This window comes from Terrapene carolina, unplaced genomic scaffold (genome assembly GCF_002925995.2).
Source record: "Terrapene carolina triunguis isolate 2854851 unplaced genomic scaffold, T_m_triunguis-2.0 Scaffold84, whole genome shotgun sequence".
NCBI classification, from domain to species: Eukaryota; Metazoa; Chordata; order Testudines; family Emydidae; genus Terrapene; species Terrapene triunguis.
In genome coordinates, this window is record NW_020664435.1 from 11,508,122 (window position 1) to 11,535,114 (window position 26,993).

The window sequence follows — 26,993 nt, forward strand, 5'->3', positions numbered from 1 at the left end:
TGTTTTTTGGGGGATTTTTTTGGTAAGTTAAAGGCACATTCAACCTGTCCCTCTCCTACTCCTCCCGAAAATTGTAAATTAATATTTCTCCTGCGTCACCATCTAATTTTCATGTTCTGGTGTTAACTGGCTATGTCAAAGCATCAATGCCTTTGTTGCTTTCACAGCCTACCAGAGAGCAAGGCTTCACTTCCCTACTAGCACTTATGGTCTCTGCCAATTCAATTACTGTACGTGATCAGTCAAGATCTTCAGAAATTCAAGGCCTGGTAGTCAGCAGAGATAAGTCGTATCCATGATTCCAGGATGTACTGTAACCTGTCATTCTCCTTCCAAGACATTGTATAGCCGGTAGAACTGTGGGGTCCTGGTTCATGACTAGGGCTCCTAGGTATGATGATAATACAAATAATTGCTTCAAGTTGATGAGGATGTCTAGTCTAACGCCTGGTCTCAGTACTAAATGCACTCAGAGCACTGAAGTCAGAAAGTGTACCAAATATATCAGAGTCAAGACTCATGCACCGAGCCTTAATGCTCTCAATGCACTTAGCCACCAGTGTGTGCCCTGAACAAATTTCCTTGTTCTTAATGATGCAGATAACTTAAGTGCATTAAAAACAGCCACTATAGTTAAAAACAAAAGAGAACAATAATAAGGATTACATTATGGTATATAGATCCAATCCTAAAATCATTATTCAGACCGGATCCTCTGTGGCAAATACTTAGCCTCGTATACACCTCAAATAACCAAGTTGAGTTTAATATGAGGTGGGAGCAAAAGAAAATGAATGTCAATTGTCAATATGTTCTGAAGGACTATACCTTAATTTCCATGAATTGTAGCTTCTTAGAATAAGTTCAAATTGCACAGCATTTGCCAAAATCTAATGTTTTCATTGAATGGAGCATTTTAATTTCCCATTCATACTTGGGGTGAAGTTTTCCTCAAATAGGTAAAACAGCAATTCTCAAACTGTGTGGAAAAACTGGCTGGCAATATGGTGGCTTTCTTTGTTTGCATTTACAAGGACCGTGGGATAACATTCCTTCACTCACAGAAAGAGGGAATACAGAGCTCGCCACTTCATTATTACAGTATTCTTTCCTGGGCAGCTCATGAGGTAGAATGATCAAGCCCAAAGCTGTTGATGCCATATTCTTTAACTGAAGTAATGCTTAGCTGGATTAGCGAGAATGAGAGCACACTGCATAACACAAATGGAGGAGCAAAAGAATAACACAGAATAATCAGAATAGTAATACATATGCCATACAGTAGTCTAACTTTTTCGAAGCGCCATTCCGAAAAAAACATTGTTTGTACCACAGTTTATATGTGGCCTGGTTTTACTAAGAGTCAGTGGATGCCATAAAAATGCACAAACTATCCTCGCTCCATAATGTAGCAGTAGTGCTTTTGTCAGCGTATTACAGCATTCAGTATGGGTGGGAATACAACAAAGTATAAATACTCTTTTCAGTAAAAAGCTTTCAGTTATATTAAACTCCATCATGATCACCCGCTTTGCAACATTCTCAGCATTTGCCCCCTGTTGACACTGTATTGGGATTTATGCACAAATTCATGTGTGCATGTAAAATTGTATATGTGTAATGTCCTTGTGCCTTAGAAGATTTTTTCCACTCTTCGTCAAACGCTGCATATATTTGTAATGCTCTATAAATTACTAATGATCGTGATATTTTCATTTCCATTTTATTTTTCAGTGCCAGTGCAAAGGTTGCTCCACTGAACATTAATAAAGTCTCCAATAGCTTGCTTAATTTCGGTCGAAAGCTGATTGCCCCAGCTATGGCTTCAGGTAGTCCTGCAGGCCCAGCTATTAGTGCTAGCAGCAGCAGCTTTCCTTCTGCTGTAATGCCCATCAGGAGCACCGTGGAGCCCCTCCAGCACCAACACCTGCAGGCGCAGCAGCAGCAGCAGAGAATGTTGAAATCGGAAAGCATGCCAGTTCAGCTGAGCAAAGGTAAAAATGAGACATAAGAAAAGACTCCAGGTGTGGCGTGGAATTCCACAAATCTCAAAAGGAAGCTTGCAGTCAAAAATTAGCCCAAGAGGAAGACATTTTTTATATTGATTTTTATCTAGTATTTCTATAGATTAACGTTGCTGTAACTGAAATAGTCCACTTGCTGATAAACTTAGACACATTTTCTATGTACTGTGGTATGTTTGCACCTTAATGAGATTCAGTTTAGAAATTGTGACTGTAGAGAACATACAAATAGGATTTTTCCATCTTTTAAAATGAACAAAAAATGTTTATGGAGGAAATAGTGGATAAAACAACCCAACACTAAATCTTAGCTGTCCCTCTAGATGTTATTTTCTTCTCTCTTCAATGGCTAATATTACATTTTGGGCTGTATAGCTTTCCTCATTGTTGACTGGCTGGCTATCAGACATAAAGCTCTTGTGTAGCTGAGTACTAATGAAGGAACATAATGTCACTGTAAAATGTTCTGTAATCGATCCATATCTCATTCCTTTCAGAATGCTGGTGTCTGATTTTGATTACAGTTAATAGCATTAAACAGATTTGCTTTTGACAATTGGCATTACACCTGGAGGGAGACCCTACTCCTTTTAAGAAATACTGACTTTTTTCTTGAGGCTTAAAATGATTTTATTTCCTTACATTTCTCAATTCAATTTTTTTTTTACAGTCAACAAAATAAATAGTGGGTGATCTAAACCTCAACCACAGTACAGTGCACTGTACAGGAGACAGACTTCTGCTTCTTGGGCTAATGACCGCCAAGGAGATAACGTTGCTCTTTATAAGGGAAGAGTATGTAGACTCTGTGTATTCATTTCTGTCTACCTCCAAGCATCTTCTAGTGGATTATGAGCTTGAAGGCTGACGTTGGTTCTCCTGAGCCCCACAGTAAGCACGCAGTAGGAAGTTGCTTTTTGGTCAGAGCTGAAAATATATGGGGAGGAAAATAATAATACAAAAATAATACTTTGCACATCTATGACCCAAATTTCCTCCTCCTCCTTACCTGCCATATCAAGGGTCCTGGTGGACCAACTGTAGCTTCTTATCAGGCATCATGTGGCTATTGGTTGAGCAGAACCCAAAAGGACAGTCACAGTAGCCCTCCTTTTACTACACATGTATAGAGTAATTTGAAGCACGTTTCTAGGTGCCTGGCTGAAGTTCAGCTAAGTAGTTCCTTAGGAACCCCAACTCAGACTTGGGGTACTGCAGAAACTGCCCCAGCAGGGCTCTGCAATCTGTAAAAGTGAAGTTCCTTGCATAGTGGTAGTTGTACGTGGGCTGAAGGAGAAACTGGAAACCAATTAATTCCTTAATGGCTCTCAGTTGAAGCAGGGCCCCACCTGACTCACAGTAGAAATGTCAGACGTCCCAATTGGGCGCCTATTGAATCGTTGATAAAACTCCTAGTCACTTCAGTGGAAGCAGATTGGGGCCTGAAGAGAAACAACTCCAATGATTTTTGATCTTTTTAAAAATAATGTTCCCCTTTCAGCAATTTCACAGCCCCGTTTTCTTTGTCCCCATTTTTTGTGGGGCAGGGTGGTAATAAAGTGAGTTCCTTGTAAATTTTGGAGGTCGTCTGCTTCAGATAAAAGGAGTGAACGAGCTGAGAACACTGGGTATGTCTACACTAGGAAAAAGGTGAGTTTCTACATCATGACAGCTGACACATTGTGAAATCCTAGCCTAGACAGAGCAAGTTGTAGTTCTATCTAGATTTAGGTGAACCCAAGGGTTGCCCTGTCTACACTAGGATTTTACAACATCCTACCTGTCACATGTTAGCCATCATGTTGTAAAATCACCCTCTAAATACAGTAACCAGTCAGAACAGAGATTTGTAGGGGTCAGTCAGAGCAGAGAGATTTGTAATCATGCTACAGTTATTACAAAAGTTACCATATAATGATTATTTACAACTTCCTGCACAAGTAGCAGTACAGGGATTTACATGCTGTACCATTATTGACAAATAATAGTAGTGATGCAAGTTAGAGATCCAGAACCAGTCTGGGCACAGGGAACTTCATAGTTGGAAAAATCCTTCAGTTATGCTTCAGTAATGTACAGCATCCATGCATTATGTTAAAGACTATTCCATTTCAGTATAATGAAGGGTAATAAGCATCTTTTTGTATCTGTAATTGGTATTTTTCTTTAGTCCAGTAGTCTGTCACTGGTTTACACTGATTTGAGATTTCTCATTATTGTTTAATATAGCACCATTAGATGTGATTTAAAGACCAACAAGACTTGAAATCATTAACTATGTCTAAATTTTTTGTATATGTAGTGAGAATGGTAACGGTTGCTGTTTTCTATATTAGTTGACTGTACTGTTTGTTTTTCTAAATAGATATTATTTCAATTTTCCTTTGATAAGCTACAGTTGATTGGTAATTCTAAATTATGGCAAACAAATGAGTCTGAAAGAGCTGTGATTTAGTTTTTTAAGAAACCAAGCCCAAATGGCAATAGAAATGTTAAGTCATGTCTCTAAAGGGGTGTCAAATCTTACTACCATGGTCAAAGAGAAAGTAAATTCATATATATGTAGCAGCTGATGAACGCAGATTCCTTATCTGCCTAGAGACATTGCTGTACGCAGACACATCACTGTCTTTTTGTAATGATCATTTTGCAGATATTAGCATTGTGAAAGAAAGGGGTAATGGGAAGGTTTGCCTTGGGTACCTTCCACCTTTTCACCTTAGATCTTTCTCCACTCATGTAAACAAAGCAAAGACTTTGAGATGTTGCTAATATTTAAAAAACGTAATAGTTTGAGACCATACTTATTTTTAAAAAATAAAAATAGCTTACTTACAGTTTATTGTGGTATAAACTCAGGATACCCTGGGGATTTTATAGGGGATTACTGGAGATCGGGGAGGTGTGCATAAATGGGTCTGGTAGCTAAGGTGTGGATGTGCCTTCTTCCCCTTGCTTCAACCATCTGCCTTTTTCGTCCTCAGTTCTTACCACTGTGTATCTCCTCAGTTTCCTTCTGCCACACACATTCTTTCTCTCTGTCGCATTTGCTCTTAGGCTCTCATTCAACAAACACTTGTGCACATGTTTAAGTACATGAATGGGCCCCTTGAAGTCAGGGGGACTATTCAAGTGCATAAAGTTAAGCCATGTATAAGCATTTGCAGGATTGGAGGTTGTCTTTGTTTTCACCCTCGCCCACCCACAACTTTCTTCCTTTTATTCCCTAATGCTCTCAATACACTTCCACTATCTGGTGCTCTCTCATGATCCAATTGAGATGACTAGAAACATGGATACCAGCCCAAAGTCCAACAGACACCAGCACTTCAAGTAGTGCCTACAGTCTCATGCTGTACATGGTTCTGACATGTGGGGAGAACTGACTATAGATGGCTGCTAAGGGGGAGGCTTTAGATAGACCATAAAAACAGATCCAGGAGTGGTCCCTCAGGTACATATGTGCTCACCTATTCTGCTGGCAGTTTCACCAGCTCAGCTGGCTGACAGCTCCTTGAGGTGACAGTATTCTGTTCTTTACAAAAACAAAGCACTGTATTCTGTAAATCTGATCAGTGCAGACCCTGTAAAAGAGGCATTCCTGGTTTTCAGAGATCATGATTATCCTAGTTGTTTTGAAAAGCTGAAGTTATGTTGTTCATTTACGTTAATGTATAGCGGGTTGTAACCATGGTGGACAAGACAGATTGCTTACTGTTTTCTTGGGCCAAGGGTGAGGGAGTGGTCGGTTGGAAAATGTATTGCCTACCTGACAAAATAAAGCCAACGTCTGTCCTGAATGGCATAGCTCTTCTAGATTAGCACGCCCTGCTTGAACAGTCACCAACTAGCTGTGGCAGCAGCTACAAAAGTGTTGTTGTGCCTGTTGCTGCTTCTTCGAGTAGTGTCCCTATGAGGCTCCACTGTAGGTGTGTCTGCATCCCTGCGCTGCTGATTGGAGAACTTCAGCAGCAGTATCCGTTGGGCCCACACATGCGCTGTCTCTCCTCGTGCTGCACCATGAGGCTAGGCAGCGCGCACGGGCTAACCATCCTCGGTTCCTTCTCAACTGCCCCTGGCTAGAGACAGCCTTTAGCTGTCCCTTAGCGGATCGTTAACTCTCCTTTTCAGTTGTTAATCTTTAGCTTTTAGAAACCCTTTAACCTTTGACTTTTATTTGTCCATACCCAAAAGAAAAAAACAACCCAACAAGAAGAAGAAAAGACTTGGTTCTTGTGTCGACCCCCGGTGTCAGGGGCACCCCTGGACAAGGGTATGCCTGGCTCTTCAGGCTTCAGGAAGTGTCGCACTTGCAGTGAGGCAATCCCAGTCACGGGCAAGCACTCTCAGTGCATTCACTGCCTCAGCAAGGGCCACATCCAACAAAAGAGTTCCCTCTGCCAGCAGCTCTGACTGAGATTTTGCAAGGACAGAGAGCTCCACCAGAAAATCATCTTTATGGAGACGGCTCTCTGACCCCAGCCCTCCAGAAGGCATGAGTCTTCCCCTCAACCTTCGACTTCAAAGGATAGTGGGTCAAAGAAACAGTTCGGGGACTCCTCTCCCAAGTCAAAAAAGAAAGCAGGAAATCCCCTCAGCAAGCTCCGGGGTAGCCAAAAGTGATCACCCTCTCACTCGGTATCCTCGGCACTGCCAGCACAAGGATCATCCGGCACCCGTGCCTCACGGCAACCGTCAGTGTCCGGTGCTGCTGATAGGCCCACAGACCCTTTGGACATGGGTATCGAATCTTTGGTACAGAGAGACAATGGCAAACCCCCTAAGACGCTCCTGGTACACGAGCTGTCGTCTGTACCAGTGGTGGCATCGGCCCATCCAGCACCAGAGAGATCAGTATGGGTGAGGTCTCCATCTCCCCTGGCACCACCACCAACACCCGGATGCTTGGTAAAGGCAGAATTCCATCAGGCCGGTGACCTGGCTATGTTCGAAGCTCCTGGCTCTTCGCCCCTTGGTACCGAGCTCATGGCACCGAGCCATGGCCTACCAAGGAGTATTCTCCCACAGTCATGTCATGCCCCTCCGATATCGAGTTAGGGATCGGTCAGTAAGTCGGACAGGGTTTCTCTGTACTCCTCCCAAGCTCCATATAGGGCCCAATATTAACAGGGTCTGAGATTGTATCACCAGACAGCACCATCGCCATCTTGGTATGGTCACCCATGGGCACGTCCACCAGGCCCTATGCCACCCTAGTAGTCATTACTGGGACCCCTGGGCAGCGCACCAACAGCCTGCCTCATGGGCACCGAGTATCACCTGAGAGCTTCTGAGGCATGCCCCCTCAGCTACAGCATCACAGGCCTCGGAACCCCAAGAAGTGGAGGATCAAGAGGTGGACAGAGGAGGAGGTCACACCCAAGGCCATATCCTCCTCTTCGCCGGACAAAGCAGTCATGCCATTGCCACCTTCCATGGCAGATGACTTCTGCTTGTTCTTAGATCTGGCGAAGAGAGTGGCGGACGTCCTCTGCATACTATTGGAGGAGGTTAAAGATGCACACCACCAGCTTATTGATATCCTCTAGTCCTCATCTACCTCCAAAATTGCCCTCCCAATCAATGAGGCCATCCTAGACTGAGCTAAGATGGTGGGGCAAACCCCAGCCTTGGTGACCCCAACATGCAAGCGGGCAGACAAAAATATTATGTCCCCACAAAGGAATCAGAGTTCCTGTTCACTCACCCACCACCCAATTCCATCGTGGTGGACTCTGAAATCTTGTGGCCGACAGCACGACTCCAGGACAACACCCTATGACAAAGACTGGAAACACCTTGATCTCTTTGGTAGGAAGGTGTATTCCTCAGCTACCTTACAGTTTCGAATTGCCAACTACCAGGCTCTCTTAGCAAAGTATGAGTACATAAATTACACGACTTTATTGATAAGCTGTCGGAGAGCTTCCAGGATTCCTTCAATGCCATCATCCAAGAAGAACAACTTTTCAATCGTCCCTTGACCCCGCCCACCTGGCTGCCAAGATCATCTCCACAGATACGATGATGAGATGGGCCCCATGGCTCCACCTCTCGGGATTCCCAAAGGAGATGCAGATCACAGTGGACGACCTCTCTTTTGAGGGGATGAAGCTCTTTGCTGAGAAGACCAATGCCTCTCTCCATACCTTGAAGGATTCCAGGACCACTCTCCAGGGCACTGGGAATCTACACACTGGGGCAAAAGAGACTTTTTAGCAGAGATCTGCAGAGCGGCGATGTGTCATTCCACACCTTCGCAGAACACCGGGGACTCTGCCTCTGATGCCATCTTTGGCTTCACAGTACTAACTCTACTCCAAAGTCCCAGCCCTGCAAGAGGATACTGCTCAGGAGTCACCTACAGTGGAGCACCCTTAGGGACACTACTCAAAGAAGAAGAAGGTTACCTTGTGTAGTAATGATGGTGCTTCGAGATGTGTGTTCCTATGGGTGTTCCACAACCCGCCCTCCTCCTCTCTGCTTCAGAGTTCTCGCTATTACTCTGTGGTAGAGAAGGAACTGAGGACGGTTAGCCCGCGTGCGCTGGGTAGCCTTGTGGCCCAGCACAAGGAGAGACAGCACACGTGTGGGCCTAATGGACACTGCTACTGAAGTTCTTCAATCAGCAGCACAGGGATGCAGACACACCTACAGCGGAGCACTCATAGGGACACTACTCGAAGAACCATCGTTACTGCCCAAGGTGGTAAGTAACTACTTCTTCCACCTTTAAAGTTGCTCACACTAAATTTATAATGAGGGGAGCTTATTTTTTTATCAGTAGCTGATTTTTAAAAGATCAATAATTGGTGTTCTTTCTTCATTTTAAAGTTTTTGTAATGTGCTGAATTCTTGTTAGGATAATGCCTATGCAATAAAATAAGGTAAATGGAGAACTGTAGACTGATCTAAAAGAATACAATTATAAATCTGCAAATTCCAGATTAGTCTGTAATGTTACAAATAATAGTTGAACTGAGTACCAAGCCACTGAGGGTGCCACCCAATTGAAAAATCAAATTCTGCTAATATTAAATTAAACTTACTCAGCCTACCCTATATTACAGAAAAAGATTGGGCATCAGTACTGCTTTCTTGTGCAAGATAGCGTGCCAACAGCATAAGAATTAAAATATTGTCCTGTTCCTACTGAAGGAAGCACTTCATTGACACTGAGGTTAAATTTAAAGCTTGAGTTCAGTGTACTGTATGTAGAGCTTGTTATCCTAAAAGGAAAATAAATGTGATGGTGAAAATGTCTCTGGAAAAAAAACTGGCTAAGTTGTTTCCCTTTGTGTGTCACAGGATTTCTTGTTTTTTCAGAAGCCACTTAGGGCTTGTCTTCACTACCCGCCTGGATCGGCGGGTAGAAATCGATTTCTCGGGGATCGAATTATCGCGTCTCGTCGGGACGCGACAATCGATCCCTGAATCGACGCGCGTACTCCACCAGCCCAGGTAGGAGTAAACGCCGTCGACGGGGGAGCCGCGGCGGTCGATTTGCCGCCGTCCTCACAGCAGGGTAAGTCGGATCAGATACGTCGAATTCAGCTACGCTATTCGCGTAGCTGAATTTGCGTATCTTAAATCGATCCCCCCCCTACTGTAGACCTAGCCTTAATCTTTAATTACCAACTGGTGATGTTTTCATAGAAGAAAAGAGTTTCTCCTTCAGTTAGTCTCTGTGATATTGACTGTACCTAATTTTTGTATCATTTAAACTACACTACAAGATTTAGTTTTCCTTTGGGGTCCTTGACTCACAAAGGCTTTTGATTTGAATGCCACTTTATCACAAGCACATATTAAATGACCAATATGAAAATGAAATGCCACCAAAATTATGTTCTGCTATTGGAGTGTCCAGACTACTATTTATTTTGCATATTTACATATACTACTGAAGTAGTTGTAGTAACACAAGATCTTTGTAATCAATATAACATTATGACATGCCACTCAACACAGTGTATTTGAATTAACTATATATTTTAACTCCCTGCTGATTATGTCTGGAAAACAAGTTTGTTGTTTCTGGGGCAAAAGGGAGCAGCTGTGCTTACTCAAAGCAGAGCTACATTGTAATGAATAGAATAAACTGCAGACTAACAAATCTGTTACTTTTTTGTTGATTTTAGTACTGCATTACTGACAACACAATTTCATACGCGATTAAGACAACGCATATTAAAATCAGCAACATAAAGGTGTGAGTTTAGCAGCGCCCTAAAACAAATTGCCACAACTAAACATATTTTGCTTCTAGCACTTCACAATAATAGCACAACTCTCTGATACTATTTTGTGCATTAGTATCAGAGTTGTACTATCATTGTGAAGAGCCAGAAGCAAATCATGTTTAGTTGTGCAAATTTGTTCACATCTTTATGTCAATAAAAAAATCTCTTTACACATTGGGTTTTTTTTCCAGCATACCTGCTTTATTTAAAAAAAAACACACTTTTCTTTGCCAAACAGCCCATTAATTTTTGCCAACTCTATTATACGTTTTTCAGGTACTGTTTTTGCTTGGTTCATGTTTCTTGTGTGGAGTTAGTGTCACCATCGTTCAATGAACTACAGGTTAAAAGACTTTATTTCAATAAATTGTATTTGTTCTTGTAAAAATCCTAAGATGTTTTTATTTATTTACTAGGAGATGTAGTTACAGGCAGCGAAGCACAGATGTCTGTTCCTGCTCAGAATCTAACAGCCCTCCAAGGTACAGTTGCTATGGCAACTCATAGTATCTCTTTGCCTGCAGCATTATCATTGGTCTGTCAAGGAACCCCCCACTGATTTCATCTGTGATGTTTCCATTTCCAGTGCTTATTAACTCACTGTCCTTGTCCATCCACTGAGTGGCACTGTTGTTCAGAAGAAAAAAAGTTTCCCTTCAATTCATTAACGTGATGATGCTGAGTGTGGCTGTGATACTGATTTACATTCACTATGTGCCAGCTTCTGTCTTTGCTAAAAATCTGATTTATCTTGTATTTTGTAGTTAATTTCACACGTTACTTTGTTAATATTCAGGTGCTCTTTTTTGGTGCATATATTCACAATGATAATCTTCGACTGAGGCATTTTGGACTGGAAGCCTGCTGTAATTAGCAGGAGATGCACTTTTATAGTTTACTTAAAGAGAAGGCTTAGCTGCCTGAATGTGAAATATTAAAATATAGATATCTGTAGGTGAAATTGTTTTAAATAAATTGAAAAAAACTGAGTTGAAAAATTTTATACCACTTAGAGTTTGATAAAGACAGGGGAATTGTACAGTAGTTTGCATGAACTTTGAAAATAATTAGCAAAGAAACAACACCTGTAGAAATCATTCTTTTTCAAATTTCAGTACTGTGCAGCCTGTTTACTGCAACTGCCGTATTATAGATTAGCAGATCTGAGTACTTTTCACTTCTCCTTGAAATCCTGTTCTACTTTGGCTTTCATGGCATAGACCTCACTTGCTTATCATCCTCTTCCCCTTTTCATGGGACTGCAGAGGGCTCTCTCCTTGATTCTTATCTTGCTCCATTCTTTATCCCTGGACAGCCTCCTCAACCAACCTGGATTCAACTATTACCTTTATGCTCACTACTGACAAATCAACTTCTCCACAGCTGATCTGTTTTCCTCCTGCCCAGTCCTTGATTTCAGTATGGATCTCCAGTGTTTGTTTCTGTATGGCTCATCTACAACTCACCCTTAGTAAAGCTAAAACCAAACTGTTGGTTTTTTTCCTTCCTAAATCCTCTTCACTTTCCCTATCCTCCACTGAAGTTACTGCCACCATCCTCCAGGCTCACAGTCTGGAAAGTACACCTCTACCTCGATAAAACACGACCCGATATAATACGAATTTGGATATAACACGGTAAAACAGTTCTCCGGGGGGGGCGGCGCTGCGCACTCCGGTGGATCAAAGCAAGTTCAATATAACGCGGTTTCACCTATAACCCGGTAAGATTTTTTGGCTCCCGAGGACAGCGTTATATCGAGGTAGAGGTGTAACTTTAGCCCCTTACTATTATTCTTCCCACATATCCAGGCGGTATCTAAATCTTGCTGCTACTTCCTCCAGAATGTATAGAAAATCAGAAACTTCCTCTGTCCTGAAACTAAAATGTTCATAACTCTTCTTATCCAATTTTGATTATCACAACCTCCTTCTCTTTAGCCTGACTTATATCTGAGTCATCATCTCCAATACCTGCAAAATGCAGTCCCTAATATTCTCTCCCCTGCTCACCAGTCTGTCATCCCCTCTCTGAGTCCTTCTCCTGGCTTCCCATTGTACACCGCATTCATTTTAATCTCTCATTTTTGCCTTCAAGGCTCTGCACGCCTCCACCTCAGCCTTTTCGCCAACAATGCCAACAGTGATACACTATTCAGTTTCTTCTCCTAACCCAGCATCTGTGCCTTTTTCCAGGGGTACAGAAACAGAGCCTTTGTAACCACAGGACCAGGCAGAACATCAGCTGCCTTTAGCAGCAGCCAAATAGTCAGTGTTGTGGGAGCACTGCTTCTTCTGGCGTGGGGAAGGTGTACCAGCTGGAGTACTCTCTCTGCATTTTGACTTGGCATCCTCAATCTCTGTGAGCAAATAGGCAACCATTTCTGCATCCATGCACATGTATATACATAGTAAACATACTGTATGGTAGTGTGCCCAGACTAGTCTTACGTTTAGTACTGCATAGCTTTTTCTTTTCTTCTGTACATTCCTGTGATGTTTTTACCTTGAGCTTTCTGAAGTCCGCAGTGTCTAGATTGAAGCCCTCCCCCCCCGCACCCCCGCATGTTTCCATTCTAGAAGGTTGGACTATTAATATGCTATTTTGAGCTCCTTTTAATGATGATGGAGTGTATTGATCTTAGATTGAGTAGCAGAGGGGAGAGGGTTGTTGTGATTCAGTGATGTTCCAAGGTTGCTAGTTGAAGTACTAGAGAAGAATGGGCTGTATTTAGCTAGCGGTGTTGTCTCGTTACTATATATAGTTCTGTTTGTCGCCTTCTTACACATTGTGGTGGCACATTCGAGGTAGGGGTTCTGTTCCTTATTTATTTGTTGTGATTCTACTTGATTTTCCAAAATTATATGCTTCCTTAGATGTCCTCATTGTGGTTAGCCATTCTGTAGGGTGAGTGTACTATGCCATTAGTTGGTAAGTGTGGTGAATCAGTGGGACATGCTACAAAGTCCCAGCTGTTATTTTGTATTTACTCTGCTGAGGTCCTGAAACCTGTGCCATGCAGGCAATGCTCAAATGTGTTCTTCCAACATAAAATGAAGGTTCTTAAGTTTTCAAAAATGGACACAGGTGGAATAAATCTGAAAAAGTTGACACAAGCATTATGGTAAGACTTCGTGATTTCCTTGTGATGCAAGGTCTCAAGGAAGCTGCAACTCTGCCAAATTTTAGACTGACAGCGTTGGAGTTTGCTATTTAAATGGGTCCTGTTTGTTAGTCAAAGCATATAGGGCTGGTTTGACTTGTCTTTGATTTGTTTTCTCTAATTTTAGATTTGGCAGCCTTTCTGGTCATTGGTGATAGCCTGTTTTAATTAATTATGATTTGCCACTCCTATTTGATTCTTGATATGTAGTTCTTGATCTTCCCAATAATTGTCGGTATCACAGTAGTGCCCACAGGAATGGAGTAGACACAAAGGTCAATGGTGATTATTTTCCTTAGGTTTTCTCAAATTTATGTGCAAGTTCTTTTTTCATAGTAGTGTCCATTTTAGCGATCACTTATAGTCTGAAAAATATAGATATTTATTTATGCTCATCATTTCTTCTGTTTAGCGCTTTCTATATTTTAGCTTTCATAGCATTCCATGTAATTTTTTCCAGTTGTCATTTGGTTATCCATTTGTATTCAGTAAGTGTTAAATTGTTCAAATCTCTTGATCTCATTTAAGTAATTCCTCTGTAGATCAGTGTTGTTGTGCAGTCCACTGAGTTCCGTGTTATAGATAGTTTTTCTAGTACCAGGATATGCAGGTCATTTATAAGTATTGATTTATTTTAATCTTTTCTGTAAACTGTGAGCCTTTTTTTTTGCGATCTGTCTGATGGCATGGTATTTACCAAAAGGACAGTTTGCTGCCCTTTTCCATTTCCTGTGTGATTTATATTTTTTGGGGTTAGTCCTGTGAGAACATGCAAAAATACTTTCACTTTTACAACTCACCTTTTCCATTTTGTGGGTTTGATTGACACTGTGGTATTGTTATTTGCATGCATGATGCTGTGATGTGTTCCGAGTACTGTATATCTATTTCTGCGTATATTGATGGTATCTGTGAACCTATTGCTACGTCATCTGCTGGCCCACAGTGTTCACTAATGTAGTTAAAACAGGTTGAACACAAAAGTATGTAATGGCATCAGATGTAATATAAGATCTATCATTTTTTCACATTGTTCTTTGTTTCAGTTATCCTGAACAAATATGGAAGTTATCTAATCATCACTTATTCAGGGGGAAAATAGCTTATTTAGCTTACCCTTTATATGTTATGTATTTTTAAAATTTCTTTCTTCTCATTCTATCTTTGATTTCACACTCCCCACCCAATAAGTTATTCTTATTTTTAGCATTTATATTTCCCAGCCATGACTTGAGATCCATGAAATACACCCTTCAGATTACATCGTAACTATAAAAATGTTGTACGAAATTCTGAAAAGTTGCTGTCAACCATTGTGATGGGTTAGAAAAAGAGGTGGCATATAAGGTAGGTAGGACCTAAACTCTCTAAGATTTATTTCTCAATCAACACCAACAACTTGGGCTGTATTCAGAAATGACCTGAAGCGTCTTATACTTCCACCACTGCACCCTGACAGGTATGGATGGAACAATGCAAGTTGCTCCATTCTTTCTTTCTCTGAGAGGGTCCAAGTCTTAGTTTGGGGTAATTCTGCCTCAGGACTTTCTCATATGAGATACACTGGGGTCCTGTACTATCCACGTTCCTTTCAGTGTGTACATAATGCTGCTGTGGTAAAATTGTTCAGATAAGGGCTAGCTGCTGAAACTGAATCCTTGCAATATGGGAGGTTATGCTGGTTGTCTGGGGCAAATACCAGGAAGATACAATAGGTAGATACCTACTTTCTCAGTTGACGGGGCATTTACCTTTTGTTAACAAGTTCAGTCTCAGGGCCCACTAACTACTACCTACTTTGGACATTCGAAGAGCAGTAGTATCCAATATGGTTTTTATTCATGTTCATTATTAAAGGAGGTTGGGACTTTTCCTTTGGGCACTGACCCCTTCCTAATTTTGTCACCTCCAGATTAGTTTACTGTGACATAAAACGTCTATTAACATAAGTAGAAAGTGGCTTCCAACTTGTTTAGCGGTGGTTTTCACATGGAGCATATTACAGCAGTGTTCCATCTGCACTGGATCCCAGAGTGTTTACCAGTCTAATTCAAGGTGCTAATTTGATCTATACTGCTCTACGTCATTTACTATAAATCCTGGCTACCTTGGAGATTGCCTCTTTCCTCATGTCCCTTCCCTAGAGCTGAAATTAGCAGAGGTGATTGATTATTGTTGCTGCTGCTATTATCTAAAGCTTCATGATTTAAACCATTAAGGGATGGAGACAGAGCACTTTCACTGTGTGGTCCTTGTCTCAGGAACTCATTTCTCCCAACAAAGCCAAAGTTAGCTGACTGCAAAGCCTATCCATTTTTTTCAGTTCTTTCCTGAGGGACATGGCTTAGGAGCTTGAAGGTTAGTCTGAGTGAAAGCTGTTGACTCCTTTTAGTTGTCACTGTATTAAATTTTTTTGTATCAATGTGGCTTTTTTTTTTTAATGTGTATATTACCCAGGAGAGCATCACAGGCCACTTTATAAACTAAATTGCTAGGGAGAACATTCATAAAGCAAAAAATATTGAGAAAAATTAGACCAATTATCTTTTGTCGAAGATCTTCAACCACCATCTCCTACATTCATAATGATTCCAACTAGAATACCAAATATGGGATTAAAAAAAAATAGCTGAAATTTCAGGAAGTTTGAATTCAAACTAAATTTCAAATCCAAGCCTCGTGAGTCAGGCTCAGCTCTGTTTGTTATTTAGTCATAAAATACAATGTACATATTGGAGCATTTATAAAATAATTCAGATGATGTTTCAGAGCATGAGGCCAAAAGTGGTGATCGTGAATAGAAAAGTGCAGGAGTCATCTTGAATTGTGTTGTGCCTTAGCAGTGTTTTCCATGACGATGGTTTCATGTTTTATCCTGAACCTTGTTTTTTAGCCCTGCTTTGGTTTATACTCTTGTCATCATTTCAGAACCACACTGAACATTGTTTTCTACTGTAGAAGATCAATATCAGGCAGGGCCGGCTCCAGGCACCAGGCAACCAAGCACATGCTTGGGGCGGCACCTGGTAAGGGGCGGCCAATCTTGGGGTGGCGGGGGGGCAGCACGGCGCGGCATTCCGCGGGGGGGCGCTCTGGCGGCGCGGCATTCCGCGGGGGGGGGGGCGCCCGGGCGGGGGGGCGGTGGGGGGGGGGGGGGGCCAGCGGCGCGGGGCTGGGGGGGGGGGGGCTTGGAGGGCGGTGCTTTTTTTTGCTGCTTGGGGCAGCAAAAAAGTTAGAGCCGGCCCTGATATCAGGCGTTCAGTGTATTCATTCATTTATTTAGACAATTACATTTTAATGTGCAACTTTCAGCATGCTACCTGAAGCCTCTCTTGTTTCAGTAAAGCAGCTAGAAAAATAGCAGCTTTGTCGAATGGTGAGGAATATGACCCTTTTTAAAGGTTCTTGTAATTTTATGATTTCTGCTTTCACTCTGGAGAAATTTTGCCGATTTCAGAAATGGCCACCATCTCCCATTACAATTTATGGGACTGAAGCCTTGGGTTTCCCTCACAATATCATCTACCATTCCTTACGGCATTTTCAGGTGAAATGAGACTGCCCACAGCAAAGACGGCCACCATCACCCACACTTTCCAATGGGGCTGAAGCCAGGCTGCCTTCAGAAAAGATGGTGGCTGCTTAGTGACCATGTAAAGGTTGAGAAGAGAATGGGAAACTGGGGGTGCATCAGGGAGGGGGAATGTGTTAGAGGATGGGACAGAAAGCTCTGAGAGTCAGAAGGCAGGGTGAGGTCAATGCAGGGAAATGTAGAGAGAAGGAGGCAGACTTCGGGGGAATGAGGGAGAGGAAGGCAAAAGGAGATTAAAGGGAATTTGGGGAAAAGTGGGAAAAGGTTTATTCATCACCTTTTCTACCCCCCTGGAAGCTTGTTGAACATTCAAATCAATCCTCCCTGCATTCTGCTCAATTACCCATCATCTGATTCTGCAGTGTGTGATGTCTTTTTTACTTCTGTGTCCTGGCCAATTCTTCAGACAAGATTTCAATGTATCCAGTTGTTTGTTTTTAAATAGTGTTTTCATTTGAAGCATCTTCCCAAGATCACATGTTTGTTTGGGTTTATACTTTTTCTTTAAGAAAAGCTATAATTTTTATCAAAAAATTAAACCCAGTATTATGTGCAATACATATTGCAAGTACCAGAATGCTATTGAGAACTCTACAATGGGACCCAGCCAACCAGAGTCTCTTGGATGTCTAGGAGACTTTGCATGGGTGGACCTCATTCTAGGATTGAGGCCTTAGATGACAACGGATAGTGCTAATGTATTTTCAAAATATATATAAAAACAAAAAGTAGACTTGTGTTCCCTAGTCTTCTAATTTTGATTGATCTGTGTTGTTAATGTTCCATGTGGCTTTTTGGTATCTTAATCTCTCTTGCTTTCCGCAGCCTTTTCTAACTTTGTTTTCTATTGTAGTTTTCTATTGTTTTATCTCTATGTTGTGTGGTGTGGATTTATTATGGAAACACATTTCGAGGAGTAAAACTGCAGTCCATATTGGAGGGAGGAATGTGATTTACCACAGATAGGGGGTTGTTAAATTTTCAGAATAGTTTAAGCAACAACCATTAAAAAATACAGACCATGCTAGCAGCTGTATGCAATTATATAGAGCATATGCAAGAGTGAAATTGGCATGAAAGGCTGAAGCAGCAATAAGCTTTAGTAAAACCAAGGGCAGATTGTAAGGAGATTTACCAGAAAACCAGTGAGTAACTTTATACCTGTGCGTGCGGGTCACTTCCTTTGTGTGAATGATTTTTGGTGTCATAGAGGTTAGTAAAACAAAAGGGATTCACAGTCAGAATAGCTGACCATACAATGTGATGACTGTAAAGTGTACACTGAATTCACAGGCGTAAGCATGCATGAAATCAAATATAAGGCCCTACCTAATTTGCGATATTGCAGAAATTGCAGATCCCGCAATATTAGGATTCCACCGCCATTCTGTCAACCAGGTGCCTGACAGCGGGACACCGGCTGCCAGCCGCCAAGCACTAACAGAAGGGCCCCAGCCACCCGGGGCGGATGGAAGGAGCCCTTCGCATTAATGACTGTAATATAGATGCAGCAAAATGTCTGGTTATTAAAAAAAAAAAAGTAGTAGGCATAACATCGTTTATATTGTTCCAGCAAATTTTTCTGAACTAGGTTTTCTCTGGCTTTTCCAAATTACTGCAATTAATAAAGGTCTATTCTTACTTTTCCGCCATTTTCAATGTCTTGTCCACAATTCAGCTGCAATTATTTGACAATCATCCCTTGATTCAAGTAGGGTCTTAATTATATATCGATTCACAGAAGGAGCAAAATCAGAAAAGAGAAGTGAGAGAGAAAATAATTACAGAAGACTAAAAAGAATCCTGGTCCATAATTTCTCGTGGCATTTTATAACTTTTTTCACTGCAATAGTATTTAACTTTCCTTTCACATTAGGATTTTGTGCCCCTATACTAGATCTACTTTCCCATATACACCTTTAAAAAAGCTTTTTTAAAAACCCTAGCTCCGCTTTTATCCTCCATCCCAATTCATCTTTGCAACCCTAGTGACAGTACATCACTTAATGAAAACTGGGATATTAGTTGATTTTGTTATGGGGCTATTAAATTAATATTTTAAATAAACAATATTAAAAGCAACCCTGTTGACCTAAATAAACGTTTTTGTTTCTTGCCAAGGCTAACTTTGTTGGTAATATAGGAATTGTCATTTTGCATCAGATCCGTGGGCCATCTAATCCAGTATCTTCTCTCTGATAGTGGCCAGCACCAGATGCTTCAGAGGAAGGTGCAAGGAACCCCACAGTAAACTGCCCCCTATGAAGGCCTCATCCTAATCTCTGATCCTTGTAGAGTGGCTTAAGCCCTGAAGCATTTTTATATTTCTTCCTAGATGTGATTAGCATTAACTGTAATAACTCTAGATTTCCTTCCTGGTTAAGTTGTTGGCCTAAACATCATCATGTGGCAATTATGCACTGTGTGAATAGTTTTTCCTTTTCAGGTTTGATTTTGCTACCTGTCAAAGTCATTGAATGTCTCCTTGTTCTTGAGTGATATGAGACAGGGAGAAGAGAAGCTCTTGATCTACATTCTCTATATTATTATTTGTAGGTGTTGTTCTTCTCTTAAAACCACTGTCATATTTCATCTTTATCAACCACAGCAGTGGAGGTGAAAGCTGTCTTAGCTCCCTGAATACCTTACCTGTTGTGAACTCAGGGACCTTGAAATTTTTTTCCCCACTGCACTAAACAAAAAATCCATAGGACTTGGAGAAGTGTAGCTCCACGTGCCATAGTGCCATGCAAACATTAGGCAAGTGAAAATAAACTATTTTTTTACATAATGTTCAGTGGAAACAAATATTTCCTTTTTGGAACTCGCATCTCCTTATCTTCAAAATGCTTCAGCTCAGCTGTTGAGAACGTTGATTGGATCAGCTGTTATGAGGCAGAGTATAAAGTCCATTGGGTGTACTCTGAGCTTTCTTTCAATATTCTGATGTGCATATTTCTAAATTATGCTTCAGAGAAAATGGGCAGAGTAAGACGTAGGGTATGTTTACACTGCAATTAAAAACCCGTGCTGGCCCATGCCAGCTGATTTGGGTGTGTGGGGCTTGGGCTGTGAGGCTATTTAATTGCAGTGTAGATTTCCTGACTCGGGCTGCAGCCCAAGCTCTGGGACCCTCCCACCTCTCAGGGTCCTAGAGCCCAGGCTCCAGCCCGAGCCTGGAAGTCTACACTGCAATTAAACATCCCTGCAATCGAAACCCCAGGAGCCTAAGTCAGCTGGCACGGGTCAGCCGCGGGTGTCTAATTGCAGTGTAGACATATCCATAGGCTTTAAACGCCTAATGAATGATAGAGTGTAACAGGTGACTAGCCCTATATTTATATTTCAAATTTTATTACGTGTTGAAGAGCCAGGAACTTATATGCTCAAACTTTCCATAATGTTGTGAATTCAATTTATTTTTTTATTTTATTTTAATTATGTATTGCAGCACTGCCTGGTGTGCTTGATGCTGCACATGCATATAGGAAGATACACTCAGAATTTAAAAATTGTATGTGTTAGCTCTGCATCGCTATGATGGAAAATACAGTTTGGGGGCTAGCGGATCAGAAGGGAGAATTAACTTTCTTTTTATATTTATTTAGCAACCCTAATAAGCTTAATGCAAGTTAGTATGGATTTCTCTGGACATGTTGAAACAAATGATAGTAACATTTATAAAGGAAAGTCTTTGAGAGTTGGAACTGATTCCTATGAATTTGGTGTAACTTCTCAAAGTGAAATCAACCATATTCTCTGTTTGTTTCTCATTGGTGCAAGAAGATTAAACTGATTTGCATCTATTAAAATATTTACATCTTAGTTCCTTTCTTAGGGGCTCTTAATTCTCAGTCCTAGTACTTGAGCTATAGTCATTCAGAACAACTCCCAATGATGGAAGACAAGTAGAAAATAGAACATCATAAAAGTCTTTCTTCACAACCTTATATATATGACTTCATTAAACAAAAAAATCTTTTCCATTTCCATCCCTTTTCCCGCACCACATATTGTGTGCAAGACTGAAGGCTTCACATCAATCTTCACATATTAATTATATGTGTCATACAGATTACTAAGGTACCACTAGGTATCATATGTACTTATTAAGATTTGGTATTGTTTTTCTATGCCCTCTCATTAGAAATATACAGAGGCCTGTATGTCAGAGTAGTTCTCCATATGTCACAATGCCTACAGACACACTTTAATTTTGCAAAATCTCATTCTGTGTTGATCTGCTTATGAATCTCAGTGAGCAACACGTGGGGGCAGGTCTACACTACGGCGGGGATCAGCGCTCTGAGATCAATCCACCAGCGGTCGATTTAGCGGTCTTGTAAAGACCCGCCAAATCGACTGCAGATCACTCTCCTGTTGATCCCTGTACTCTACCCCGAAGAGAAGAGTAATCTCCCTTTGACCCCCCCAGAGTGTAGACCCCGCGGTAACTTGACCTAAAGTACGTCGATCGACTTACCACAGTAGTGTAGACATAGCCTGAGACACGAAGTACTTGATAGAGCACTTTTCCACTGATTTAATGTTTTGTTGCTCTGTGCTTGTTTTACAGGCCAAAGTTCAAAAAATGTCAGTTCATCTCCAAGCATAGAGAGCTTGTCTGCAGGACGTGAATACACAGGATCTCCTCCTTTGTCTGCATCCAAGAAAGATTTCTTTTTCAGTACCATCTCCCGTTCTCGTTCCCACAGCAAAACTATGGGCAGAAAAGAGTCTGTAAGTTCCTGAACATTGTGAGCTGGTTTGGGTTTGTTTTTTTTCCATGACACATTGTTTCACTTATTGGAATTGATATTTTTTCTTATTAATTGTTTGCCTTTGAAAATATTCCCAAGCAGAAATTAATGACAAAACAGAAATCACTGAAGATATTTGTATAATATTTTTTGCTAAATAGCATCTGCTCTCTACACTCAATCCCACAACCCTACTTTATCTTCTGAAGCCCCTGAAAGTCTTGTGGGCCAGATCAGAGGAGAGACTCCTGCAAGTTCATTTCTTTCATTAGACTTCCAGGGTGGGCCCGAAACTAATAACTAGTTCAGAGACGGACTTTATAATCATCAGATCCAAATGTATCCATCTGGTGCCCCTCAAATTCCCTAATATATTAGAGGTTTCCCGCAATGTCTGTCACATCTGTATCCTACAATGACAGTTATATCTCCAAGCATCCACTTTCTTAAGCCACAAGAAATTCTTATTTAAAAAACTTGTTGCTTTCATCTAAGGAACTCTGTTGATGTAGTAGGTGCTGTGTAAGAACTTACCACCTTACTAAAGAGCTTAGAGGAGATCTAGTTTGATTAATCTTATATGTTATGGGAGCAAGCTCCTTCACTGAAATAAAAATTAATTAATTTAAACTTAAAAAAACATTTTCTTCAGCCATCCGCCTCACATAATCTTTCTGATTGTTAGAGACATATTTATGTAATGAAAAACTGTAGAGTTTTTAGCTCAAAAATGGAGGCAAAATGTACATTTTCTGTGTTTTTACAAATTTGTTGATAGAATTTCCTGTTAATTTCACCAAGTAACTGTAATAGCAAAATTTCTGTACTATACCAAAACTTTCAATATTCAGAGATCCCAGAAATACAAACGCACAATGATAAGGTAAAAACAGAATGGAAACGTTAACTGTGAATGTCATAACTTTAAAGTTTTAGCCCTAAGATTACAAATAATATAGATTTTTCTGTTTGGTATTTAAAATTTGCTGCCTTACTAGAAAAGTTTTTTTTTTAAATTATTATATTTTTAAATTTAAGACCTTGCCTACTTGTTTTTCAAATGAAGAAAACATGTCCATTCTGCTTTTTACTCAGCTCTGTTCAAACAATATACTGGGAATAATGAAGATACTGGAGTGGGAGTTATTTGCTTTTTCATTTTATTGGGGTGCCTAAAGACACAAGTATATAAGGCCTTGTCTACACTGGCAAGTTTCTGCGCAGTAAAGCAGCTTTCTGCATTGTAACTCCTGAAGTGTACACACTGCCAAGCCACTTAGTGCACAGAAACTAAGAGACGAGGTGTACAGCTTTCTGCACCAGCGTAGACACCCTGGTCGATTAGAGTGCTGCGATTGGCCTCCAAGAGGTGTCCCACAATGCCTGTTCTCTCCTCTCTGGTCATCGCTTTGAACTCTACTGACCTGCCCTCAGGTGACCAGCTGTGAGCCCCACCCCTTAAATTCCTTTGGAATTTTGAAAGTCCCCTTCCTGTTTGTTCGTTGATGCGTGCAGTGGTCTCAGAGCATCTTTCCAGGTGACCATGCTTGCTCCACGCACCAGGCAGTCCCTCGCTTGGAGCAATGCTGAGCTGCTGGACCTCATCAGCATTTGGGGAGAGGTAGCTGTCCAGTCCCAGCTGCGCTCCAGCCGTAGGAATTATGATACCAACGGACAGATTTCACAATGCATGACAGAAAGGGGCCATGACCGGGACACGCTGCAGTGCAGGGTCAAAGTGAAGGAGTTACGGAACGCCTACCAGTGGAGACTTCAGTGGCTCGCATGCCAGTCAAGAGTGGACCGAGCCAGGAGGAGGAAATCTTGGACAAGGATGTGGAGGGGGTGAGGATCCTAGAGGCAGAGGACGACTCAGAGGTCAGAGAAGCATGCAGCCAGGAGCTCTTCTCTACCCTGGAGGAGACTAGCCAGTCACAGCTGGCAGAGCTTGGCGAAGCACAAACAGGAGTGGAGGCCCCTGGTAAGTGGAGCTGCATTGTGTTTTGCCCCATTAAGGGTAACTTTCCTGCACCACTCTGCCATCACAGGGGTTTGGGGGGGGCACCATTGCTGCACACAGTTGAACCACATAAGGGCCAGGGCAGAAGCTGCAGGCTTGGAGAAGACCCTCCCTTGATTCCCTGCTCACCCTCAGCAGCGAGATACCTTCCATAATGAACACAGCCCGTGGAAAATGTGGGTACAGTAATGACTATAAGGCCACCCCTACAGTGCTGGCTCTCCCCAAGAGCCACATGCCCAGTGTACAGTACGGTCCTGGAACACTGATTTCCCCTGCCCCTGCGGTTATTCACCATTTTGGGGGTCTTGTGGCTCATGTGTGCTTTCCGGGGGTCAGCCAGTTAGTGACAGGTATGTGAATAATGGCTGTGTTTTAAATCACTGAATCAGTGGTCCGTGTGTTGCAAACAATACTGCTTCTGTAAAATGTTGCATTTTGGCTTCACAGATATGATTTTGGGAGCCCAGTCTCCCTCTTTGTTATCGCCGGCTGAACGGCTGCGCAGAATTAGAAAGCAGGCACAAAGAACTAAAGAGGACTTTCTACATGATGTCATGATGCACTCCGCAGCCGAGAAGCAGGAATTGAAGGAGTGGCGGGACAGTTAGAAGAGGGACCAAACGGAGAACGTGGAACACCAGAAAGACGCCACGGAGCGGCTCTTAAACATTATGGAGCACCAAGTGGACGCGCTCCAGGCACTACTAGCACTGCAAACCGAGCAGCTCCGCGCCCGCCCTCCCCTGCAGCCGCTGTCGCAAAACTCTTTCCCATGTGCTCCCACATTCCACTCCTGCCCTGTCACAGTCCAGCCCTGCGGACTCCCGGTACCCACTGCACTCAACACCCATTCCTCTGCAGTGTAGCCCTGCTGAAGTACAGTACCCGCTGCACTGGACTCCAGAGGAGAAGCTTGGATATGATACCTGGACATACACAAATCTTTAATCATCCCGAGACCCTGCATCCTCCTGGGACCCTCCCTTCCCCTATCCCCCTCAGTGCTGATGTGCTTTTTTTGTTTCTCTCTCCCCTCTAGTTGTTTTTTAATAAAAGAATTGTTTTGGTTTGAAAGCAATCTTTATTCCATTAATTAAAAGCAAAAAGAGCCCTGCAAAGCAACAGGCAATTTTCTTACACCTTCATAGTGCATCGTCTGCACCAATCACAATCACCTCCTAGCATTACAAGCGCTGCACTCCCGAGCATAACAACAAATATTAGTGGCTTTCAGCTTCAAATTGCTGCCTCAAAGCATCCGTGATCCTTATGGCCCCGCGCTGTGCCCCTCTAATGCCTTGGTCTCTGGCTGTTCAAATTCAGCCTCCAGGCACTGAGCCTCAGCAGTCCAGCCCTGAGTGAAGCTTTCACCCTTCCCTTCACAAATATTATGGAGCATACAGCATGCGGCTATAAGCATAGGAATATTGTCATCGGCCAGGTCCAGCCTCCCATATAGGCAGTGCCAGCGGGCTTTTAAACGGCCAAAAGCACACTCAACAGCCATTCTGCACTTGCTCAGCCTGCTGTTGAACCGTTCCTTGCAGCTGTCAAGGTGCCCCATGTATGGCTTCATAAGCCACGGCATTAAGGGGTAGGCAGGGTCTCCCAGGATCACAATGGGCACTTCAACTTCCCTTACAGTGATCTTCTGGTCCGGGAAGAAAGTCCCTGCTTGCAGCTTCCTGAACAGGCCAGTGTTTGGAGCAGGATGCAATTAATGGCCCCGCATACTTCCGTCAACCCATTCTGAACTCATTAGCAACGGATCGGTAGCAGTCTGGAGTAGCAGGTTCCACAGTGCAATCGCCACGTGCTTTTCCAACGACAGGGCAGTTCTCATTCTCGTGTCCTTGCGTCGCAGGGCTGGGGTGACCTCATCACACAGTCCCATGAATGTCCCATGAATGTGGCTTTCCTCATCCGAAGGTTCTATAGCCACTGCTCGTCATCCCAGACGTGCATGATGATGTGATCCCACCACTCAGTGCTTGTTTCCCGAGCTCAAAAGTGGCCTTCCACTGTGGTCAGCATCTCCATGAATGACACAAGCAATCTCATGTCGTAGCTACTATGCATGGCGAGATCAATGTCGAACTCCTCTTGCCTTTGTAATTTAAGGAATAACACCACTGCCACTCGTGACGTGTTAGTCAGAGTGAGCAGCATATTGATCAACAGTGCGGGATCCATTCCTGCAGAACAAAGAGGCAGAGCGTGCAGTACACAAACCGTTGAAAGATGGCACCAAAAGCAGATGGAAGCACAGGGATTGCTGGGATACGAAGCAATGCATCACGGGGCATCGGGACAGGATCCAGGATGCCCTGCAACTCCCTGTGCCTTCCCACAACTCTTAGCGGCAGAAGAGGAAGAGGGATAGCTGCCCAGAGTGCACCGCTGCAAGTGCCGCAAGTGTGAACACGCTATTGCGCAGGCAGCTGTGTGAACACACAACAACGGTTTCCCTTCAGCGCTCTCTGAGCGGTGCTGTAACTCTGCCAGTATAGACATACCTTAAGTAGTGTTTTTCCAGTTCCAAGAATAAGCTCCACGTGAACTGCTCTAGTCTACTTTGCTCTGTGCAGGCAGTCTCCCTGCATCCACAGAGAGCCCCACATGCAGAACAGCTTAGAATATCAGGGTTGGAAGGGACCTCAGGAGGTCATCTAGTCCAAGCTTGCAGAATCAGGGCCCAGGAATGCAAGAAACATTAACTCCTGGGCACTGCTTGAGGCACAGTGGGTTGAGTTAAAGGACAGAATGGAAACCTTACATCTCTCTCCCTGCCTGCCTGAGATGAAGTAAAACAAAACACATTAAAATCCCTACAAAAATACATTTTAAGTAATGTATAAATGTATATATTTTATGGGTATAATTTAACAGGATCTAAATTTGACCCAATTATGTCTACAGCTTGTGGTCTGGCTATCATGCTTAATCTCTTGTGTGTAAATGGAGTTTAAGACTAATGCCTCTTTTATACTGTAATACTAGATGTACAAGAATTTTCTATGATACCCCTCATGCTTGATTAGAGTCCCTTGAGAATCCCATTATACATTTTCTGAGTAATTGATTTTCCCAACACTTCTGTTATTACTTTGTATTTTCTTTTCTTATTTTCACTGAATGACTTGAAGAAAGATTGAGGGAGGGAATGTTTCAAAGGAATAAATTTGTAG

At 42.3% G+C, this 26,993-nt stretch overlaps 1 protein-coding gene across 4 annotated transcripts in view; it reads left to right on the top strand.

The window, feature by feature from the left end:
- The window catches only part of TBC1D5 (TBC1 domain family member 5), a 472,654-nt gene that overhangs the window by 384,726 nt on the left and 60,935 nt on the right, over positions 1–26,993 (top strand). For 3 of the 4 annotated variants that reach the window (XM_024197361.1, XM_024197362.1, XM_029910980.1), the window contains 3 exons: positions 1,735–1,994; positions 10,684–10,749; positions 21,599–21,762. In XM_024197361.1, coding sequence (XP_024053129.1) covers positions 1,735–1,994; positions 10,684–10,749; positions 21,599–21,762 — 490 coding nt within the window. The remainder of the gene's footprint in view (positions 1–1,734; positions 1,995–10,683; positions 10,750–21,598; positions 21,763–26,993) is intronic. The other variant, XM_029910981.1, reaches the window with a different exon arrangement.